The 19,631-nt window shown below is 39.2% G+C and overlaps 1 protein-coding gene across 1 annotated transcript in view; it reads left to right on the top strand.

Annotated features, from left to right (window-relative positions):
* LOC107103347 (receptor-type tyrosine-protein phosphatase U-like) overlaps positions 1-19,631 on the top strand; it is a gene marked incomplete at its 3' end in the record, with an annotated part of 74,472 nt that overhangs the window by 4,005 nt on the left and 50,836 nt on the right. Inside the window, exons 2-6 of the mRNA XM_015403020.1 lie at positions 644-772; positions 9,080-9,351; positions 13,199-13,280; positions 15,964-16,079; positions 17,982-18,153. Of these exons, the coding sequence (XP_015258506.1) occupies positions 644-772; positions 9,080-9,351; positions 13,199-13,280; positions 15,964-16,079; positions 17,982-18,153 (771 nt within the window). The remainder of the gene's footprint in view (positions 1-643; positions 773-9,079; positions 9,352-13,198; positions 13,281-15,963; positions 16,080-17,981; positions 18,154-19,631) is intronic.

The raw sequence follows: 19,631 nt of genomic DNA, 5'->3' as shown, positions 1-19,631 counted from the left end.
AAAAATGTAAGGAGTAGAAGTAAAAAGTCGCCATAAAAATAAGTAGTAAAGTAAAGTAAAAATATCAGAAAAATCTACTTGAGTACAGTAACCAAGTATTTGTGCTTCGTTACTTCCCATCTCTGATTACTACTTAGTGCTTTTGTTGCCAGTGAGTGTGCTGTCCATCTAGTGTCAGACAGACTTATACTGTGGTTTTCATTACAGTGTAAACTTGCTATAATTGTCTGCCAACTGAATGTTGATATTGATTTTTAAAAAAATCCGTACAAAGTTAAATGAATAATATGCAGCATTGCAGGCCATTTTTTATGTTTCTCAGAATGTTTGCTGGCTTCTTCCCAAAGCAGGATATGTTATATCAGATGATTGTACATTTTAAAGAGATGAGATACTGTGTTATGACTATCTGGTGAAATTTTTTTCCTGTAATTTAGCTGACATAGAGAAGACTCTCTATAAACTGATTTAATAAAACTACTATTGTTCACCTGGTGTAAATGGACAATAATGTATCTCTAATGATCTGTTTCTTTTTTAGTCTATAGATAGCATTTGGCAAAGAACCAATCCTCTGAAAAATGTTGAACTTTTTGTTTTTTAGCTTCAGCTCAAATAAATCACTTTTGTTTATGTATTACAGCTGGCTGCACCTTTAATGAAGACTCAGATTCCGGCTTATGTCAATACTATCAGGGTCAAGAGGATGACTTTGACTGGGAAAACTTCAAGACCTTCAACTGGCCACACCCAACAGATGACCTTCTGTCTGGTATGCTCTGACATGGCTCACAGGTCATGGGTTTCCTTGTAACATAATACATTTGATGTTAATACAAAAATTGAGGCTAATTATCACCTCGTTACATTAAACGTCTTTGTAGTCTTATCCTTATGTTACTTGCTTTATGTATAAAGTCCCAACACAGTATGTTAAAAGTTTTTGGTTTTGAAAATATTCAAAGAATATTAACAATTTTACAAGGCTCCTTTTCTAAGAATAATTAATTTGACACATTACTACACTGCTCACAAAAATTAAAGGAAGATTTTGAAAACACATCAGATCTCAATGGTGCAAAAAATCATGCTGTTTATTTATACTGATATGGACTGGGTGATGTGTTAGGAACAAATGGATGCCACATTATTTGATGGAAATGAAAATGATCAACCTGAGGGCTGAATTGAAAGACACCCCAAAATTAACGTGAAAAAATGATGCGGCAGGCCTGTCCATTTTGCTGAAATTTCATTGCAGCACCTCAAAATAGTATTCAGTAATATGTATGGCCTGACACATCTAGGCATGCTCCTTATGAGACGACAGATGGCGTCCTGGGGTATCTCCTCCCAGATCTAGACCAGGGCATCACTGAGCTCCTGGGCAGTCTGAGGTGCAACCTGGCGGCATTGGATGGTTTGAAACATAATGTCCCAGAGGTGTTCTATCTGATTTACGTAAAGCGAGCATGGGGGCCAATCAATGATATCAATTCCTTCATTCTCCAGGAACTGTCCGCCTACTCTCTCCACATAAGGCCAGGCATTGTCGTGCACCAGGAGGAACTCAGGACCCACTGCACCAGCATAGGGTCTGACAATGGGTGCAAGGATTTCATCTCCATACCTAATGTCACAGGCAGCATAATGTTCTCCACGGCTTCTCCAGACCCTTTCACGTCTGTCACATGTGCTCAGGGTGAACCTGCTCTCATCTGTGAAAAGCACAGGGCGCCAGTGGCGGACTTGCCAATTCCGGTGTTCTGTCGCAAATGCCAATCGAGCTCCACGGTGCCGGGCAGTGAGCACAGGGCCCAATAGAGGGGGTCGGGCCCTCAGGCCACCCTCGTGAAGTCTGTTTCTGATTGTTTGGTCGGAGACATTCACGCCAGTGGCCTGCTGGAGGTCATTTTGTAGGGCTCTGGCAGTACTCCTCCTGCTCCTCCTTGCACAAAGGAGCAGATACCAGTCCTGCTGATGGGTTGTAGACCTTCTACGGCCCTGTCCAGCTCTCCTGGAGTAACTGCCTGTCTCCTGGAATCTCCTCCATGATCTTGAGATTGTGCTGGGAGACACAGCAAACCTTCTGGCAATGGCACATATTGATGTGCAATCCGGGAGGAGTTGGACTGCCTGTGCAACCTCAGTAGAGTCCAGGTAGCGCCTCATGCTAACAGTAGTGACAGTGACCTAGCCAAATGCAAAACTGGTGAAAAGGAGTCAAAAAAGATGAGGAGGGGAAAAATGTCAGTGGCCTCAACCAGTAAAACCATTCCTGTTTGGATGGTCGTCTCATTGTTGCCCGTCTAGTGCACCTGTTGTTAATTTCATTAACACCAAAGCAGCTTAAACTGATTAATAACCCCCTCTGCTACTTACCTGACCAATTCAATATCCCAGAAGTTTAATTAACATGATGCTGTACTCTGATTACAAAGTGTTCCTTTCATTTTTTTGAGTAGTGTAGTTTGATGTTACAATATATTTTTACATTTTACAATATATTTTTACATTAAAAAGTTTACATTAAATAGTTTGAAAAACACATGTTGTGTCCTCTTTAAAAAATGCTATACTACCCTAATAATAAATGTAATATACAATTTAGTTAATTACATTTAATGTAAATGTCAATTCTGATGCTATTAAGTTGAGATTAAAAAAGTGAGTAGACTTTTTGACGCACCAGCCAAGTGGACTGGAAGACAAAAAAAAAATAACTTCCTCTCATATGTTTGTAAACACACATATATGCAAATCAATGAAGTTTATTTATATAGCACCAACACATGTCATCTCAAAGCACTTTATAGAGACAATTCAACCAGATACAGTCAGATTGGTTCAAAGTTTTCCATCTAAGGAAAACCAGCTGATTGTTTCTACTCATGATATATATGTATGCATATATACATACTGTCATGATTGTTCATAGTGCGTTCCCACAGCATGTGGTGAAGGCAGTGATTTCCGTGAGTCCTGCAGGTAGTTCCCCTCTCTGCATTTCAGATGCACAGTGTTTTATTTACCCCACAGCATCATCAAATAGGAGGAGCTTAATCTGAAATTAGGACCAGCCCACCTGGCAAATGTCTGTTGTCACAGATTACCAGTCCGAGCCTGAATCCCACCGACGTGAAAAAATCTCAGCAAATAAACTGAATGGTTATAGCTTCTTTACTGCAGGTTTGTGCCTTTAAAATGGCCATTTGTAAAAAAAAATAAATAAGATATATTAATAAATATAAAAGATCAGCTGTGCTACTGTTGTTTCACAGATTACTTTTTAGTTCACCCAGAAGTCTATATTGCCCCCCATTAGGCTCCAAGCTGAATGAAAATGATCTATGCTACGTTTTCAGTGCTGCCGCATTTGTACAGGTAAAACTATTGTTTGCGCAGATTTGGTTTTTAAGCTAGAATATTTTTTATTTTTTTTATATTACCACAGATGACTGGTAGACTTTAGTGCTCTGCTCTTTTCCTGATATAAAAATATTGCAAAACCTCACATGTCATTCATGTGCTGGCATTCAATTTAATAGTGGGCATGTTTACCTTATTTATTTTTTTTGGTTGGTTGCCATGGCAGCGCTCCGAAGCAGCAGCCAAAAACGGCTCCTCTCGACGATTTCGATAACTTCAAATACTATGCCGCTTAATACGATACAGACTAGACATCAAACCCGCATCTATAATCGCCAATGCCTGCTGGAGCTATGGTCACAAAATGTTTTAAATCCAGATAATTTTGACTATTTAAAAAGCTGCGGAGTGCTACGGACGGATGTAAACAAAACCACAGTGGAACGTATTTGCCGAAGGAAGAGATGTGCGAGACGGAGAAATGCTGCAGATGGGGGCTAACTGCAAAACTAAGGGGAAATCCCCACAGACCTCTGCTTCCATCAATCCTGCTCTCCAACGTCCGCTCGTTGGATAACAAGATTGATAATCTCTGACTGGAACTGTCTTCAAGAAAGGAGATATGTAACTGCTGAACCATCATTCTGACGGAGTCATGGCTGCATCCAGAGATATCGGACAATGCTTTTAGCCTGGAGGGGCTAACGCTATACCGAGCCGATAGGAATAAAGAACTAGGCAGTAAGACTCTGTGTGGTGGGCTATGTATTTACAACAACAACAGCTGGTGTAAAATGCTAGCTCAGTCTCCAGCTTCTGCTCTCCAGACATTGAGTTTCTGACTGTTAACTGGAGGCCGTTCTATCTGCCCAGAGAGTTCAGTGTGGTTGGTATTATTACCCCAGTGCTAAAACTAAAGCGGCCATAAAGATTCTTTACCAGGCTTCACAGAGGGTGACATGATTTCGGACCAAGACTCTGGCGCAGCAGCACTATGTGCGACAGGAGAACAGAGTTTACTTGAAGGGTTTTTATTATTCAGACTGGAAGCAGAGTAAGCAGGAAATCCAATGCGGTGTTTCACTGCAAAACAGGTAAGGTGATAAGTGATAAGAGGGTGGACAGGCAGGTGAGCTCGATTTTAGAGAATCTTGGAAGGAAGCTTTTTTGGGTAGGAGTGGAAAGTGCCAGGAGCCAGCCTTCAGCAGGAGGTAAACTAAAAGGGAATCAGAGAGACAGGACTGGTAAGTAAGAGGATGAAAACAAGTTCAGGTTTTATGGCGGTTGGCAGACTTGTTAAAAGTGCATTACTGCCACCAACTGATAAGGAGTTGAGCAAGGAAACAGGAAACGACTCACCCGCAGAAAAAATAAAATAAAAAATATTTTCCAAACTGTTAACCTAAACCCAACATAATAAATACTTAATGAAATTCGTCCTCATAATTTCTAATTTATCTTTAAGTTATCGTCACTCTGCCAGTTTCTGATGGTCCTATTGGTTTTCCCATCATGCTTTCAACCATTTCCCAGTTTAAATCTCTAACTTCAAGATAATTTTCTTCAGCTTTCACTATTATTTTGATTTTTTTGGGTTTCCTTCCTTCTGTCGTCTGAGCATTACAGTCAATCACTTCAACCATCAAAAGAACAAAATCTTTCTTTTTTACAATAAATGAGTCTTCTTCAATTTTGGGACGCTGTTCCAGAGGTTTTGAACTTGTCATTTGTTGAACTGTTGGTTTGGGTCTTTCTGACTGGGATGTGTGTGACAAATAATACAAACGTTTTACTGCTGTAACACCACAATTTCCCCATGGTGGGAAAAGGGATTTTCTATTAGATTATATTCTATATTGTGCGTCAAGGCAAGATATATGCAAATGTCTTCCACGAAATTAACAAGTAATACATTTTTTTTTAGCAAAAAATTATTTTGTCCAGGTTTCACTGCTGAACAGCTTAGTTTGAGAAACAATGTGTTTAGACTGATCCAAGTTTCCCCACTTAATCATTGCTATTTTCTGGAATTGTTGCGTGGATTTCATATGAGGACAATATTTGAGAAAATAGAAAGGGGATATGGAATTCAGCATGTTTGACATTCTAAGTTTAAGAAATAAAGTTTATAATTATGTATAGAATCGTGTTGACAGCAAATGTGGAAAATGCTATCCCACATGCTAACCCACATGCAGAAACACTCAAGAGACAGGGAAAAAGTTAAAAGGTTTATTGACAATGTTTTCAGAGAAATGTGAACAGCGTCTTGGTTCGTCAGGCTGATCACGGGAGGTAAGCAACTAGAGGAGGACAGATCGGTTAGAGTGGATCCAGGAAACTTGCTGTTTAACGGCGGTTTGGGTTAATACCTGCTCAGGGGGTATTCTGACCGGCGGGGGGGGAGTCAGAGAGGTTCTCAAAAAATCAGGAGAACAGATCAGATTTAGCTGGCTCAGGTTTGCTGGTACCATTACTGGCAAACACTCTGGCAGGGAAGTGTCAGCCTCCTCCTCCTTAAAAAGCCTCCAGATGAGCAGATGGGAAACAGGGGTGCAGACGTCAGCTCACGCCCTCAGGAGAAAGATCTCAGGCTCCCTCTGGTGGAGAAAGGTGACAAGCCTCCAGATCCCAACAATCTGTCCACTAAAACTCAATTTTAGGGAATTGATGCATAAGAATTCTCGGCAGGCAGGTATTTCTCTGATGGAGCAGCTCAGTGTTTAGAAATCGAGGGGTAGAGGAGTAAAATCAGACCCCGGTAGAAGTTTCTTTCAGCTGTTTGCAAACACAGCATTTCTATATCGGCCATGTTTTGACTAGGGATGGGGATCGAAACCCGGTTCTATCAAGGACCCGGTACCCCTTTTTTCAAAACCCGAAAATCAATAACGTTTGGGCCTATCGATACCACTATCGAGTCTGGTCGTTTTTTTTTTTTTTCTCCCGGAGGTTCTGTAACATAATTGTGTGTCCCTCAAGTCGCGACACAGCATTTAAATCTAATCAATCCAATCACTGCAGCATGTACACCAATGTTTTGGAATTAAATTGTAAGCAAACAGATATTAAAAGTAAAACAAGTGAAGTCTGGCAGTTAACTTCACTCGTGACTCGGCTTCATTTTACCAAGCTCAAAGATAAAGAAGAAGCGAAATGCAACTTATGTTGCAAAATGATGTCTTTTAAAGGGGTGGACACAACCTCAATGGCCAAGCACATTAGTATTGTGCATGAAATAAAGGCCAAATGCAGTACCTTCGACTGTCTCCGGGTTGAAAAGACTCCTCCTCCTCCTCCTGCGGCTGCCGCCGCACCACAGTCGGGCCCATCTTCATGATCCACTCAGAGCACCACTGGTAAGCGCGCACACAGACTTTGTAGCTTGTCCGGTCAGTTAAAAATAGTAATTGTGAAATCCGTCTTGTAATCGGAAGCATACAAGCTAGTTAGCTTGAAAAGTAAATAAAGTTTCAGACATGCTGCGTGACGATGTGTTCAGATTGGCTCAGGAAAACGACAATTAGGTTATCATGATGCGTTCAAGTGTAACGTAAAGAAAAGGGAAATTGAGTTTTTGGCGAGAAACATGAGTAATACAGTTGTATTTTGCTCTAATTATTTTAGAATATATAATTAAACTACTGATGCCAACATTTATTAAAAATTACATTTAATTTAAAATACAATTATTTATTTGCTAAATATTTTCCTAATCACTAAAAACATGATGAAAAGTGACAGTAGACAATACATTAACCAACAATTGTGAAAATGTATATATTTTTTTTAAACCAAAAGAAGACATTTCGTCAAATAATTTTTTTCCCACTTCCTTTCTGTCTGTTAAAAACATATTGTCGCATCGTCTTTCCATCAAATAACAGAAAAGTATCGATAGTGGTATCGATAAAGACTCGGATCGATAAGCAGTATCGATAAAGGTATCAATATCAATAAATATTAACGATCCCATCCCTAGTTTTGACTGATGTTGATTAATAAGCCAGACAATAGTGGGTATCCTCTTCAGAACATTGTTAAGACAATAATTGTATGTCCTCATTAAGAGGCTTCTCAAGATCCCCTGCAAGACAGACTGGTGAAGAAGGTCATTGCAGCTCATAGCTATCATTACCTATAACATCTCAGTAAAAAAAAAAACTTGCATGAATTACTGCAACATTGAAATATTTTTGTATTGAATTGAATGTGAAGAAATCATAAACGCAGGGGTCTTGCAAGCTTGTTCTACGCCATTAAGATAAAAAAAAAGCTGAAATTTTACTGTTTAACTTTAGAATTAAAATCACAGTCTGGCATTAGTTTGAAATTAGCTATGTTGCCCTTTATCACACTAATACCCACACAGATATCGGTTAAAGTTTGATAATGGATCTTTTTCCATCTCCATCCATCCATTGTCTCAGATTAATTGGAATTTTGACCCATTTCCAGTTTGTTCCCCTCCTTCCTCCTTTTCTTTATGCCCCCCATCAACAGTGACAAATGGTGTGCCCCGTGTGTGTGCGCACTCGAGCGTCTGTTTACAATGGGGAAGTGAAGGGGAGTGACCCAGTGTGGGTGAATAGGATTTAGTGTGTTGCTGATTATTTTTTTGTCAGTTGGAAACCTTTTGTCCTCCTCACACCCCCTTGGTATCATGCTCGCCATGACAGGGAAGGAGACACTGAACAAAGCCAAGCTCCTAGTCCGTTCCAACTTACACTCATTTAACACACACTGCAAGTACCAATCACATGTTGCTGGTCACAAAGGCTGCAGCTGGGACTGCTTTTGCTGTCTTGGCAATTGGGGACTGCACTGGGGGGCTGTTTTTATTCGGCATGAACTTGACTGCATCAATCTTTAGGTTTTTTTTATTATCAGTTAAGCTAAACTGCTTAATACTTAAATACTTAATTAGTCCTGTAAAATATTTAGATTTCCAAGTAAGAAAACCTCTCTTTTATCCACTCTGGTATGTTACTGTAAAAAGGTTTTCAGCTTATTTCTGCTCCCGACCCCATTAGTTGGATTCCAAATGCATCATTCTGTTATTTAAATTTTTTTTTTTTTTTGCATGGGAACAAATGAATGGGATTTAAAATATTCATGGATTTATCTCCCTTTTGCCTTTCCTTCATTTTTTTCTATCAATAGACTGTAATTATAGGCCATGAACTGAAGCAGGTGCGACGTCGGGCTTGTCATGCCTAATTTTACAGACTACAACAGCTGTGATTTGTAGCCAGTTGGTCAACTCTCCAGATCTGAACATGTTTAAACTGTGTTCATTTTCTTTCTATTTTCTCTTCACCTGAGATTTTGATTGCTTATTTATTACTACAAATGTAAATTTATATATGTCTATGTGCTAGACACAAATATATATACATACATACATATATATGTGCTTGTATGTATATTGACTTTTGTCAATTTTTCCAAAGTGATTCCTAAGTTTGATGTGAGGAAAGAATTAAGTAAAGCTACAGTGTAAAAGTGAGTCAAAGGTGTAAGTGATTAAAATATTGAGTTGCTTCTCTCCCTCATTGTCCCTCATCATTATCCTAGTAGTCCAACATTTGTTTTTGTAACAATCTGGTCACTCAGCAAGGTCACATATCCTGCTAATAGCTTTTATTATTATTGAAAGCTGAACATGCCATTGTTAAAACTGTTGCATAACTTTTGTTTTTCCCATCAGGGTCCTTCATGATGGTCAATTCCTCACAGCATCATCGGGGGCAGAAAGCACGGCTGTACCTGCTCCCTTTAAAGGAGAATGACACCCACTGCATACAATTCAGCTACTATCTGTACAGCCGTGTTGGCCACAGCCCTGGAACTCTGCAGGTCTACATCCGGGTCAACAGTGGTCCCTTGGGCAGCGCTGTATGGAATGTTTCTGGCTCACAGGGTCAACAGTGGCAGCAGGTGGAGCTGGCAGTCAGCATATTCTGGCCCAGTGATTACCAGGTTAGTCAATCATTGAAAATCACAACACAAAGGTGTACCAGCTTATGTTTTTCAATCAACACCACACTAGACCATCCATAGATTCAGTTTGCGTTTCTTTCATGCACATGCACTACTAGTGTTTTAAAGGTCACTGGAGTTGAGGTGATTTATTGTCTACACTAAATATTGGAATGTCACAATGTCCTTTGTGTGACCCAAAAGAAGAAGGAAAAAAAAGAGTGGCGCAACCGCAAACCTACAAAGATCATATACAGAAAATTTTACTTACGCTGTGAGCCGTCCAACTACCCCAGTCAAACCCCAGTATCTATTATATTTTATGTGCACAAGAAATCTAAACTAGAAAATTTCTGAAGAAATTTAGACGGGGCCTGCCACTTTGTGCGTAATATTTGAACTGGCAACAAACGCTTCATGGGGTTAGTTGGGTTCACCTTACATTGGTATATATCACCATTACTGGACACTCGTGTCACCTCAACCCTGGGAACTGGCTTCACAAAACCTGTTGACGACTAGCGTCGCCACACTGAGTGGGAAACTGATGTAGCAACAGCTAGTGGTGGATGCAGTCTCCACAACTACTGGACACTGGCGTCGCCAGACCTGGTCACGGCTGGGGTAATTATAAATATCTCTATAATGTAATAAATGGCTGAGTATATTATATGAGCTTTTGTTTTGTAGAGGAAATGTCTTATTTTGACGGTCTAGCAGGGCTGTGTCTTTAGCAAATGGTCAGCCTCTGGAGATGTGGAATCCATTTACAATTGTTGAATCTCTTTTTCCTTCTAAATAGATCAGCCTATGTTTTGTTACATAGGAAATTGATTTGTTTTTTTTTTAAATGTGCGCTCAGGTGTGTTGTCAACAGGCCTTGATTGTGTAACTTTAACAAATTGGTTGAGTTTAGGTCATAACTGAGCCATAAATGAGCCATATGCTGCAGTGAATTGGTGTGTATAAGGAAGGGTCATGCGTATGAATGATATAGAATCCATTTCCAAATGTTAAATAACTGGTTTTCCCTGTTATTAGGTGAATAGATGCTAATAGATGTGAGACTTTTATTTTGAAATTTGCTCTAGGGTGTGTTTTGAAAATGTAGCTAGAGTCTAATAGAAACAAACTGATGGAGTTTGGGTCATTATGTTGAACCATTTGCATCAATAAATACATTAGTTTAATCTATAGGCTTTTATTTTATAGGGTCCAGGGGGTCTTATTTTGAAAGTCTTGCAGGGTTGTGGGTTGAGGAAAGGGTCAGACCCAGCAAGGACACTTGCTGGGTCTGACCCTTTCCAATTGTCAAATCACTCTTTCAATAGATCTGTCAATAGATTAAGTGGCAATGGGAGGCTTTAGTTTTGAAATTTGCCACAGGGTGTATTTTGAAAAGTCCCCATAGAGTCGGTTTCTAAAAAGTGGTTGAGTTTGGGCCATAATGATGAGCCATATGCTGCAATAAATATCTGAGTAAAATCTAGTGGCTTTTATTTTGTAGGGTCTCTGGAGAGTTATTTTGAGAGTCTAGCCGGGTTATGTGTGGAGGAAAGGGTAAGACCCAGCAATGATACTTAATAAATCTCCGATTGTTAAATCACTCTTTTTTCCTGTTATTAGTTGAATAGATTAAGTGGCAATGGGAGACTTTTATTTTGAAATCTGCCATTGAGTGCGTTTTGAAAAGCCTCATAGAGTCTAATTTCTAAAAAGTGGTTACGTTTGGGCCATAATGTTGAGCCATATGCTGCAGTAAATATATAATCTAGAGGCTTTTATTTTGTAGGGTCCCTGGAGTCTTATTTTGAAAGTCTATCAGGGTAGAGTGTCAAGGGAAGGGTCATGGCCAGAAGTAATATAGTATCCATTTCCAAATGTTAAATCAGTTGTAATCATCAATACACTAGAACGCGAGTAGGGACTCGTGTTCTCGCCAAGTATGTTCTTGAGAAGAACACAGGAAAGTATGGACTTGGTGAGAACGGGAACATGCAGCATAAATACGGGTTAATTGGAACAGAAGCGTACTGATGACATCACCACATGCTCGGCTCGTCTGAAGCTGCATTTCACCTCCTGTTATTAATAGTCTCTTGATAATAATAAGTTATTTTTTCATTTAGTGGGGGAATAATAATTAGCACAGTCAGAAAAACACAAATCAAATGAATATTTTGCCAAATAAAAAAAAAATAAAAAAATCGCCATCAGAGCCAGCGGTCCTTCACACACAGCTATGCCAAGAGAAGGCTGCTATAGTAGTGCTGCGGTTAGCCTTGGCTGCCGTTAACTTTGGAGCTCCGCTGGTTGCTGTGGTTCTCTCAACTTCGGAAATCTTTTACTACGCATTAAATTGGTAAATGGACCATATAGTGATGCTTTAAAGTATAATATTCTCACCTCAAATGATCTTAAAACATACCCTTATTGAACAACAGCAACAGAGAAGAGAACTTTTAACTTTCAATAGAGCGCTCCATTGAAAGCTGCTGCTGCCACAGTGCATGCTGGGACAGCTGTCAATCTCAAGAACGCGCGAGTCTGCATACTCGATAAAGAGGGCGGGACAAGAGAAACGGCCAGTGTTTTACCCATTCATTAGATGAATATATCCTGTATAAAGTGGCAGAGGTAGGCATTCCCTTTAAAGCTCCATCACCTTGATGATGCTTAATGAGCGTGTCAGTGACACAGACAGAAGCGCAGCACCAGTGTTTCCAATTTAGCTACTTTGTCGCTATATTTAGCAACTTTTCAGTCAGCTCCCTCAATTGCTGAACCTGCCGTAGAGAGCCATGACCAACATGACGATGACCCACTGTTTCTGTGAGCAAGCAAGCACAGCATTACATAATAAACACAAAGGTACATAGCCACTGTTGTAGCTGGTCTACTGGCTCCATCCCTCACATGACGGAAACTTTGGTTCAATTGCCGGTCAAAACACATGCCATAATTGTTGCATCGATGAGTCAAATTATTAGAACAACACAATCTTACAAGAATTTTACAGCAACAACCACAAATATTTGACTTCACGCTACCACCCAGCTGTCTGTGGTGGGCTGTAACAAAGCCCTTTGTTACTGTACTCAAGTACAATTTTTATCTATCTTTACTGTACTTCAGTAGAATCATGGATACTTACAACTTTTACTCCACCAAAATTTACATTTTGTATTGTATTATGAAACTTAAGTGAGTAAAACAAATTGATTAATCATATTTGGTTGGAAAATTTGAGATAACACTTTTAAGCCAGATCGTCCTACTATAATCCCTACCTAGAATTGACTACCGGAGGAATGTGCACATGCATGCTTCTTTGTTGCATATGAGGATATCTTCTGCCTCTGCTTGAAGATATATTGGTAATTTAGGAAATGCCACAGAATAAATGACAAGAATGTAATTTTATTGTAGAATTCTTTTTTTCTCTACAGGACCTTGGACTAGAGATTGACCGATACATTGGCCGGACAATATCCTACTTGATACAAGCAGTGTTGGCTGATTCATTAGTGCATTCAGAGGCCATGCCTTAAGATTAGATGAAGAAAATACATCCGCCATTAGGTTTCAAATAATAATGTTTTGGTTTATCTGTCAATATATATATATTTTTTTTGTTTAATATCAACTTTAGGAATTAGCCCAAAAATATCAGCAGTATATATCGGGGTTAGACATATGTCAAAATAATTGGTATCGGCCTTAGAAAACCCTGTATTGGTTAATCTCCTCTTTAGACTACTCTTCTCCTATATCTGTCATTAACTGTACAGCAAATAAGATCCAATATGTATTATGTATTCATTCAATTTATCCATTGTCCCCACAGGTCATATTTGAAGCAATTGTTTCTGACGAGGAACAGGGTTATATTGCTTTGGATCACACTTTGCTGCTCAATTATCCTTGTTGTAAGTATTTAAGTCCATTATTTTGAAGTGATGATGATCTTACTAAGCTCACTGAAAACTCCAGCTGAACTCACAAGAAAACTCAGTAGCTTTTTAGAGGTATAAGATATTTTTTTGCCTACTGTAAGTCATTTGCTCTAAAGATGTTACCCAAGGAGATGATGAAGGAATAGTTTACACTTAAACACCACCTCTACCTCTTTTCCCATGATGATATTAGCATTTGACTGCATTTGTTACATTTTTTTTCTGAATTCTTCCCTTTTGTTTTTTTCAAACTCACAACATGGCAAGGAGTGCCTCACCAGCTCCCCATACTTAGATTCTTAGCCATGTCTGAATCACCTAACAACCGCAGTCATCAGAGTATTTCTGTAGATTGCATACAAGGGAATGAAAGTGCCCTGTGCTGCTATTGGAGTACTGACTATGTGATTAGACATTAAGTCTCTAAAAATGCAGTGTCTTTGTCTTTATTTAGGCAATCGTTAATGCCAGCTGAGTCTGCTGAAGTTTAAGTAAATAAGGCTGAATTGTGCTGAACACAATGAAAGATAAAGGAACAGGATGCAACATTGCTGTTTATGTCCATGTCTATGATGGCCTCTTCAACTCCAACTCAACAGCCATAAGCAAATTAAAGGGGATCCTGTTTAGTTGCCTTTGTGCTTGCTCAGGTCTCTCTGCGAGCTGTGTGATGTAGGATGTTAAGGCAACAGGCCAATATTCAGTAGAGTTTTATTTTGCCCTGGAACAAGGCAGGAGATCTTCCACAACATTGGAACTATCTTGTCGTTCGAGCTAAGATGAAGACGTGCCTTAGAATCCCACAGGGGTGCTTGCACTGACCTAAGGACTCTGAGACTGATATCATCTAAACCTGGTGCTTTAAGGGTGCTGCATACCCCAACAAAAAAGAAACTTTTACCTTTTCTCAAGGTGTCAAGAAAAAGAAATATACATCTTTCGTGAGAAGCTCAGCCTCCGAAGTCTGAACCTAAAACACATCACAAAAAAAAAAATATTACGAGTAGGTGACAGAAGAGATGGAGAGAGCCGAGCACACCATTTCCACTAAGTGCTTTGCCAGAAAAAATGGTTGTAAGTGGCCCGAATCAACTCTGTTTTTCCGTTTTTGTCAAATTATCTGTATATAAGCTATGTTTAAACTAGATATGATTCCCATAAAATATAAAATGGTATATAATTAACCCCTGGCATTATATGGGTGAAGTGGTTTAGATTAGATCAGTTTCCCTTGAAAAGCCCATTTTTCCTGGCTTAATAAACCAGACTAAGTCTGAGATTAAATGTGTAATTTAGTCTGGCCCAGATGAATGAGACATCAGAAGATTGTTGATGAGAACAACATGTTGTTTTTCAAAGCATGTCTGTGCCTATTGGCCAACGCTCTGACCAATGAACGCTACTGACTGACGTAGTAAGTGCGACAGAAAGCTGGTGGGGTAGTGAAAAAAAACAGCCTGTCGGTAAACCGGCAAATACGTCCTTCTTAAAAATAATTGAGCATAGAGCCTCTTCCTGCTCACATTTCAACAAAAACCCCAAGTCTAATCCTTTCAAAATTGATTCCGAAGCTGAATCAAACGAGAATGTTCAATAGTTGTCGCCATCTTCCTTGTTGTGCTTTCTCCAGTGTCACATGGCTTTGTCGTCACACCCTCAAAACCCCGCCCGCTTGGCATCCAGAAATTCAAAACACATCTCTGTTGTGTGATTGGCCATTTCTAGGGCCTTGATCATTGATCGAGGCTAGAGCACCGCAGGCAAAAATGATTTTGGCCGCTGGTGGGTGGGGCTACTGTAGTTTACTAGGTTACATATTTCCTTGAAAAGCCTCTTTTTTGCATGTAATATCAAGCTTCTGAATGCAAGCTTGGATCAGAGAATTTCCCGGTTAAATTCACATTATATTGCATATTTTGAACTAAATATTATTGCTAGCAACTAAAACGGCTACAACATTAATGGATGGCATGATGTAGGCAAAGTGGCCAAAACCACCCTTTGCCCTGAAAAGGTTTTTTCTGGTTTTGAGCATCAAGCTGCCGATTGCAAGGTTGGACACAAGTCTTTCTGGTCAAAATCACTTTATATTGCTATTTTTGAGATAAATATGATTGCCATAAAAGAAAAAAGCCTTTTACATTAATGCTTGGCGTTGTATGTAAGGCTGAAGTGGCCAAAATCGGCTCCATTTATCCTAAAAAGGCTCTTTTTGCCATTTGACGTTGCTGATTGCAAGTCTGTTCAAATTCACTTTGTTTTGCTGTTTTCAAGGTAAATATGATTGCCTGAAAAGAAAATGGCTGCTATATTAATGCTTGGGATGCTATATGAATGAAGTGGGCAAAAATGGCTCAATTTACCATGAAAAGATGCTTTTTAACATATAACATTAAGCTGCTGTCAAACTAAAAACATCTGGTCGAATTCACTTTATTCATGCATGTTATGTTTGTATATTTACTAATAGTATCCTTGTATGTTTAATGCCCTGTGAGTCACTTTGGATTTCCTGGTGTATAAATGTTGATCTGTGAGTGTTCGTCTGACTGGAGGCTGATTCTTGTTCTGAGGGCATCCTTTTGTTTACTGTTGGCTCTCAAGTTCCAAGTTTGCTGCCTGAATCAATGTCTCAATGTCTCTGTCTCCCCAACAGACAAGGTGCCTAATTTCTCTCGGCTTGGAGACGTTGAGGTAAATGCTGGGCAGAACTCCTCTTTTCAGTGTGTTGCCACAGGCAAAGTCTCTGAGACAGAGCGGTTTGTGCTTGAGGTAAGAATAAGGTTAGATTATTAAGAAGTGCTAGATATGACCTGGAAAAATTAGCAATTTTGCTTTTTCTATAAATGTACAACACCGACAACAAAACACTCAAATAAAAAGAGCTTGAACTAAATGATGTCCTCGAATTTCCAACTTTTATGTTCCGCCCCCTGTCAATTTAAAACAGATCAACAGAAAAGCCAAACTGCATAAGCCGCATTGTTCCAAGCGTGGGGAAAAAACAAGCTTACGTATAGTTCAGAAAATACAGTTTTTATTTTGTAAGTAAAATTTACAGAAAATGTGAATCCCTGTATATTTTAGCACTAAACAAATCTTTTTCAGACGCTGTGCAACAGTAAGTTGAAGTTTACTATACTCTTTTTAAAAACTTAACACATTTGATTTATTAAGTGAGTTTTGGTTCCCAGAAGGTCCTCAAAATATAACTAATCTTCCCTTTAAGCTAGTTGTGCCAGTTTAGCTAAGCAAGCGCTTTCTCACTTTAGTTAATAGTTTAGATGATTTCCCCTAATTTTTGAAAATGCACATGCACAACTTGTACCTGCTTTAGTGAAGGAATGCCGATTAAATGTGTGCGGCGGCATGCACAAGCCCATTTCTACTTATGCACAGTCTGTTGAAAGTTGCTGTTTGCAAGCTTACTTAATAAAAGAAGATTTGTACTTTTTCCATTATACCGGACTCGCCCCCAGTAAGTGCATGCGCAGAAAAAAAAAGCTACCCGGGGATGAGCACGTAGGCCGGCCTTACGTAAACATATCACCAGAATGAGTGGAAATTAGGCGGACCACTAATTTGATGATCCACCCGGAAAAAGAACATCCTCCACTATACCTTTAAGAAGGAATTTTCTCTTCGAGTGCTTTCCTGCATTTGCGCCAAGTGATCTATTACAAAAGGAGAAACTCAGTGTCTGTCAAGGATAGACCACAAAATGTAAGGAAAGAGGGGGCCACATCCTAATGCTCAGTGTGGAAACAATTTAGAAAGTGTGACCTGAACCAAGCCTTTAGTTACACCCTCAGTTGGCCATTCCTACAAAAAGTTAACAGGGAAATCTCCCAATGCTCTTGATGTCAACTTTTTATTGTATTTGTTTTGGCCATTGTATGGCTATTGTCTCCGAAGCAATCATGTACTACTATTGAAATGCTCTTTTCACTGGTCTGGACGGATCATACATTTAATTTCTGCAACCTGTTCAATGAGCACCAGTTCTTGAGTTCTTACTGAATCTTGTAATCGTGTAAACATAACCTTGGTTTTATCTGACTTCACTAACAGATACATTAAGTGACATCCAACTCTTATCAAATTGGGTGTGACATGATTTTAAAAGCTTTAAAATATAAATATAAAAGTGGGATATCCATTTGTGAAAAAGCAAGAGGCGCAGATCTTAAAATAAAAAATCTGAAACACAATTTTATCTTTAAGATCTTAAAACATTAAACCCTCAACATCTGATTATCTTTTTTGTAATTTTCAAATTTACTTCTTTCAAAATAAAGCTGACAAACAGTTTAGATAAGTGCTTCTGCTCATTATTTCAAAGAGGTGCATATGCTGTATCTAGCACCTGGAACAATACATATAAAGCACAGGTTTCCCAATTCCCCCCCTATGGTGTGACCCAATTGCCAGTCTGTTGGAGCACTTTCATATTGGCATGATATGAACAGAGATTTCGTCTCCAGTATGGGTGATGGGAAACTATAACCCAGAGGCAGTAAGAAAAAGCTGTATTAAAGATGATACCTTTTTGTTTAATATCTTGCCTTGTCACATGGCATAGAACAGCCCTATATTGTCTTTGTGCCCAGCGTATCACATTGATGGACCATAAGTAAAAAAGTTAATTTCTCTATGTGCTTTTTGTCTCATCAGCGAAGAAACGGCGCAGTGCTTCACCCCTCCTTGCCGTCACGGTTGAGCCACAATCGGCTGGTGTCCACTTTTCAAATCGAGGCGCAGCGTGGAGAGCAAGACCTATACCGCTGCATCGCTCTGTCCCCGAGAGGTGCAGCCGTCTCCAACTTTGGAGAGTTCATTGTCAGAGGTAAATAAATCCTACAGGTATATCTCTGTCTGAAAAAGTACATGTTTTAAAGTTTGTTAAATTTTTTGTAGATCAAGTGATGAAGTTAGTATTTACATTCAATATAGTCACACTTAAGACTACATTTTAACATGTAGTAGAGTGTAAGGCGTGAATCAAACCACCTGTTATGCCACAGATGCATTTGGCTGTTTGAACTGATGACATAAAACAGTGTCATCGACAGCAGCTGGTGGAATATTAACAGCTACCAAAATACCACTAGTAAACCCTCTGGGTAAATAATAAATGAAAATAAACTGCTTTATAGAAGCATCTAATTTCCTGCCCCTATTTCTTCTCCCTGCTCCTGCTCTGCATCCACACTGCCTCCTTTTCAACTCAGTTGTTGTTTGTGGTCCCTGGTGGTGCCTTCTGATGTTCGTCAGTGATCACTGAATGGGCTGTAAAGGAGGGCTGCGCAATTTAATACTGCACTTTCACTTTAATTCATTAGACTATCAACGTCAATATTTACTGTATTGCACGTTAATGCATGTTGTGAAAGACTGTTGCTTACTGCTGTGTTGTAGGGGTTTGACTCATACTCTGGAACAGTAAGTGGCGATAATGCACCAATGACCTGACTGAAAGCCTCCCGATGTTTCAAACAGAAGAAGAAGAGGGCTGTGCTGACTGTTGTGAAAAACAGAAAAGGAAAAAGCAAAACGAGGAAAAACTGAAGCAGATATGGAGAAGGCTAAAGCCACAGAGCTTTTAAATGGCCATTTTCAATTTTAAGTGCTTCCAGGAGGCGGTTATGATAGAAATATAATTATTTGTTTATTCATATGTACATACAAATAAATAGAAAAAAAAAAATCAAGAAATCACAATGTATGATTTTTTTAAGATCATGTCTCTCACAGTGGACATCCACTTACAATTTTAGACCCCTCAATGATTTCTAAGTGGGAGAACTTAGCAGGGTTTTCGAATACTTTTTTCCTTCCTGTAATTTTCAGCTTGGCCATTAAATACAGTGACCAATTGTCCCTATTTTCGGACCACCTGTCTAAGGCTAAAGTTGTTCCCGGAAACGTCCCCGATTTGACTATTTTATGAATGAGCCGGGAGGTGATGTTTGCAGGCTGTTGTTACGGTAGAAAGAGCTCATGAGCATGGTGCCCATAGCAACAGCAGTTGCGGAGCGGAGAGCACCACTTTTAAAGAAGATTAGGAACTTTGTTATAACCAGTGTTGGGCATGTTACTTTGAAAAAGTAATTAGTTATAGTTACTAGTTACTTCTCCCAAAAAGTAACTGAGTTACTAACTGAGTTACTCCACAATAAAAGTAAGTAGTTACTAGTAAAAGTAACTATTGTATTACTTTTGCGTTTCTTGCCCCTGTAACCCTCACCACCCAGCCCCCACCTTCTCGCCGTGTGTTATATCTCATATATATATTTATATATATATATATATAAATATATATAT

Source organism: Cyprinodon variegatus, unplaced genomic scaffold, assembly GCF_000732505.1.
Source record: "Cyprinodon variegatus isolate N-32 unplaced genomic scaffold, C_variegatus-1.0 Scaffold1426, whole genome shotgun sequence".
NCBI classification, from domain to species: Eukaryota; Metazoa; Chordata; class Actinopteri; order Cyprinodontiformes; family Cyprinodontidae; genus Cyprinodon; species Cyprinodon variegatus.
The sequence above is the reverse complement of the archived record's forward strand: the minus strand, read 5'-3'. Positions and strand labels throughout refer to the sequence as shown.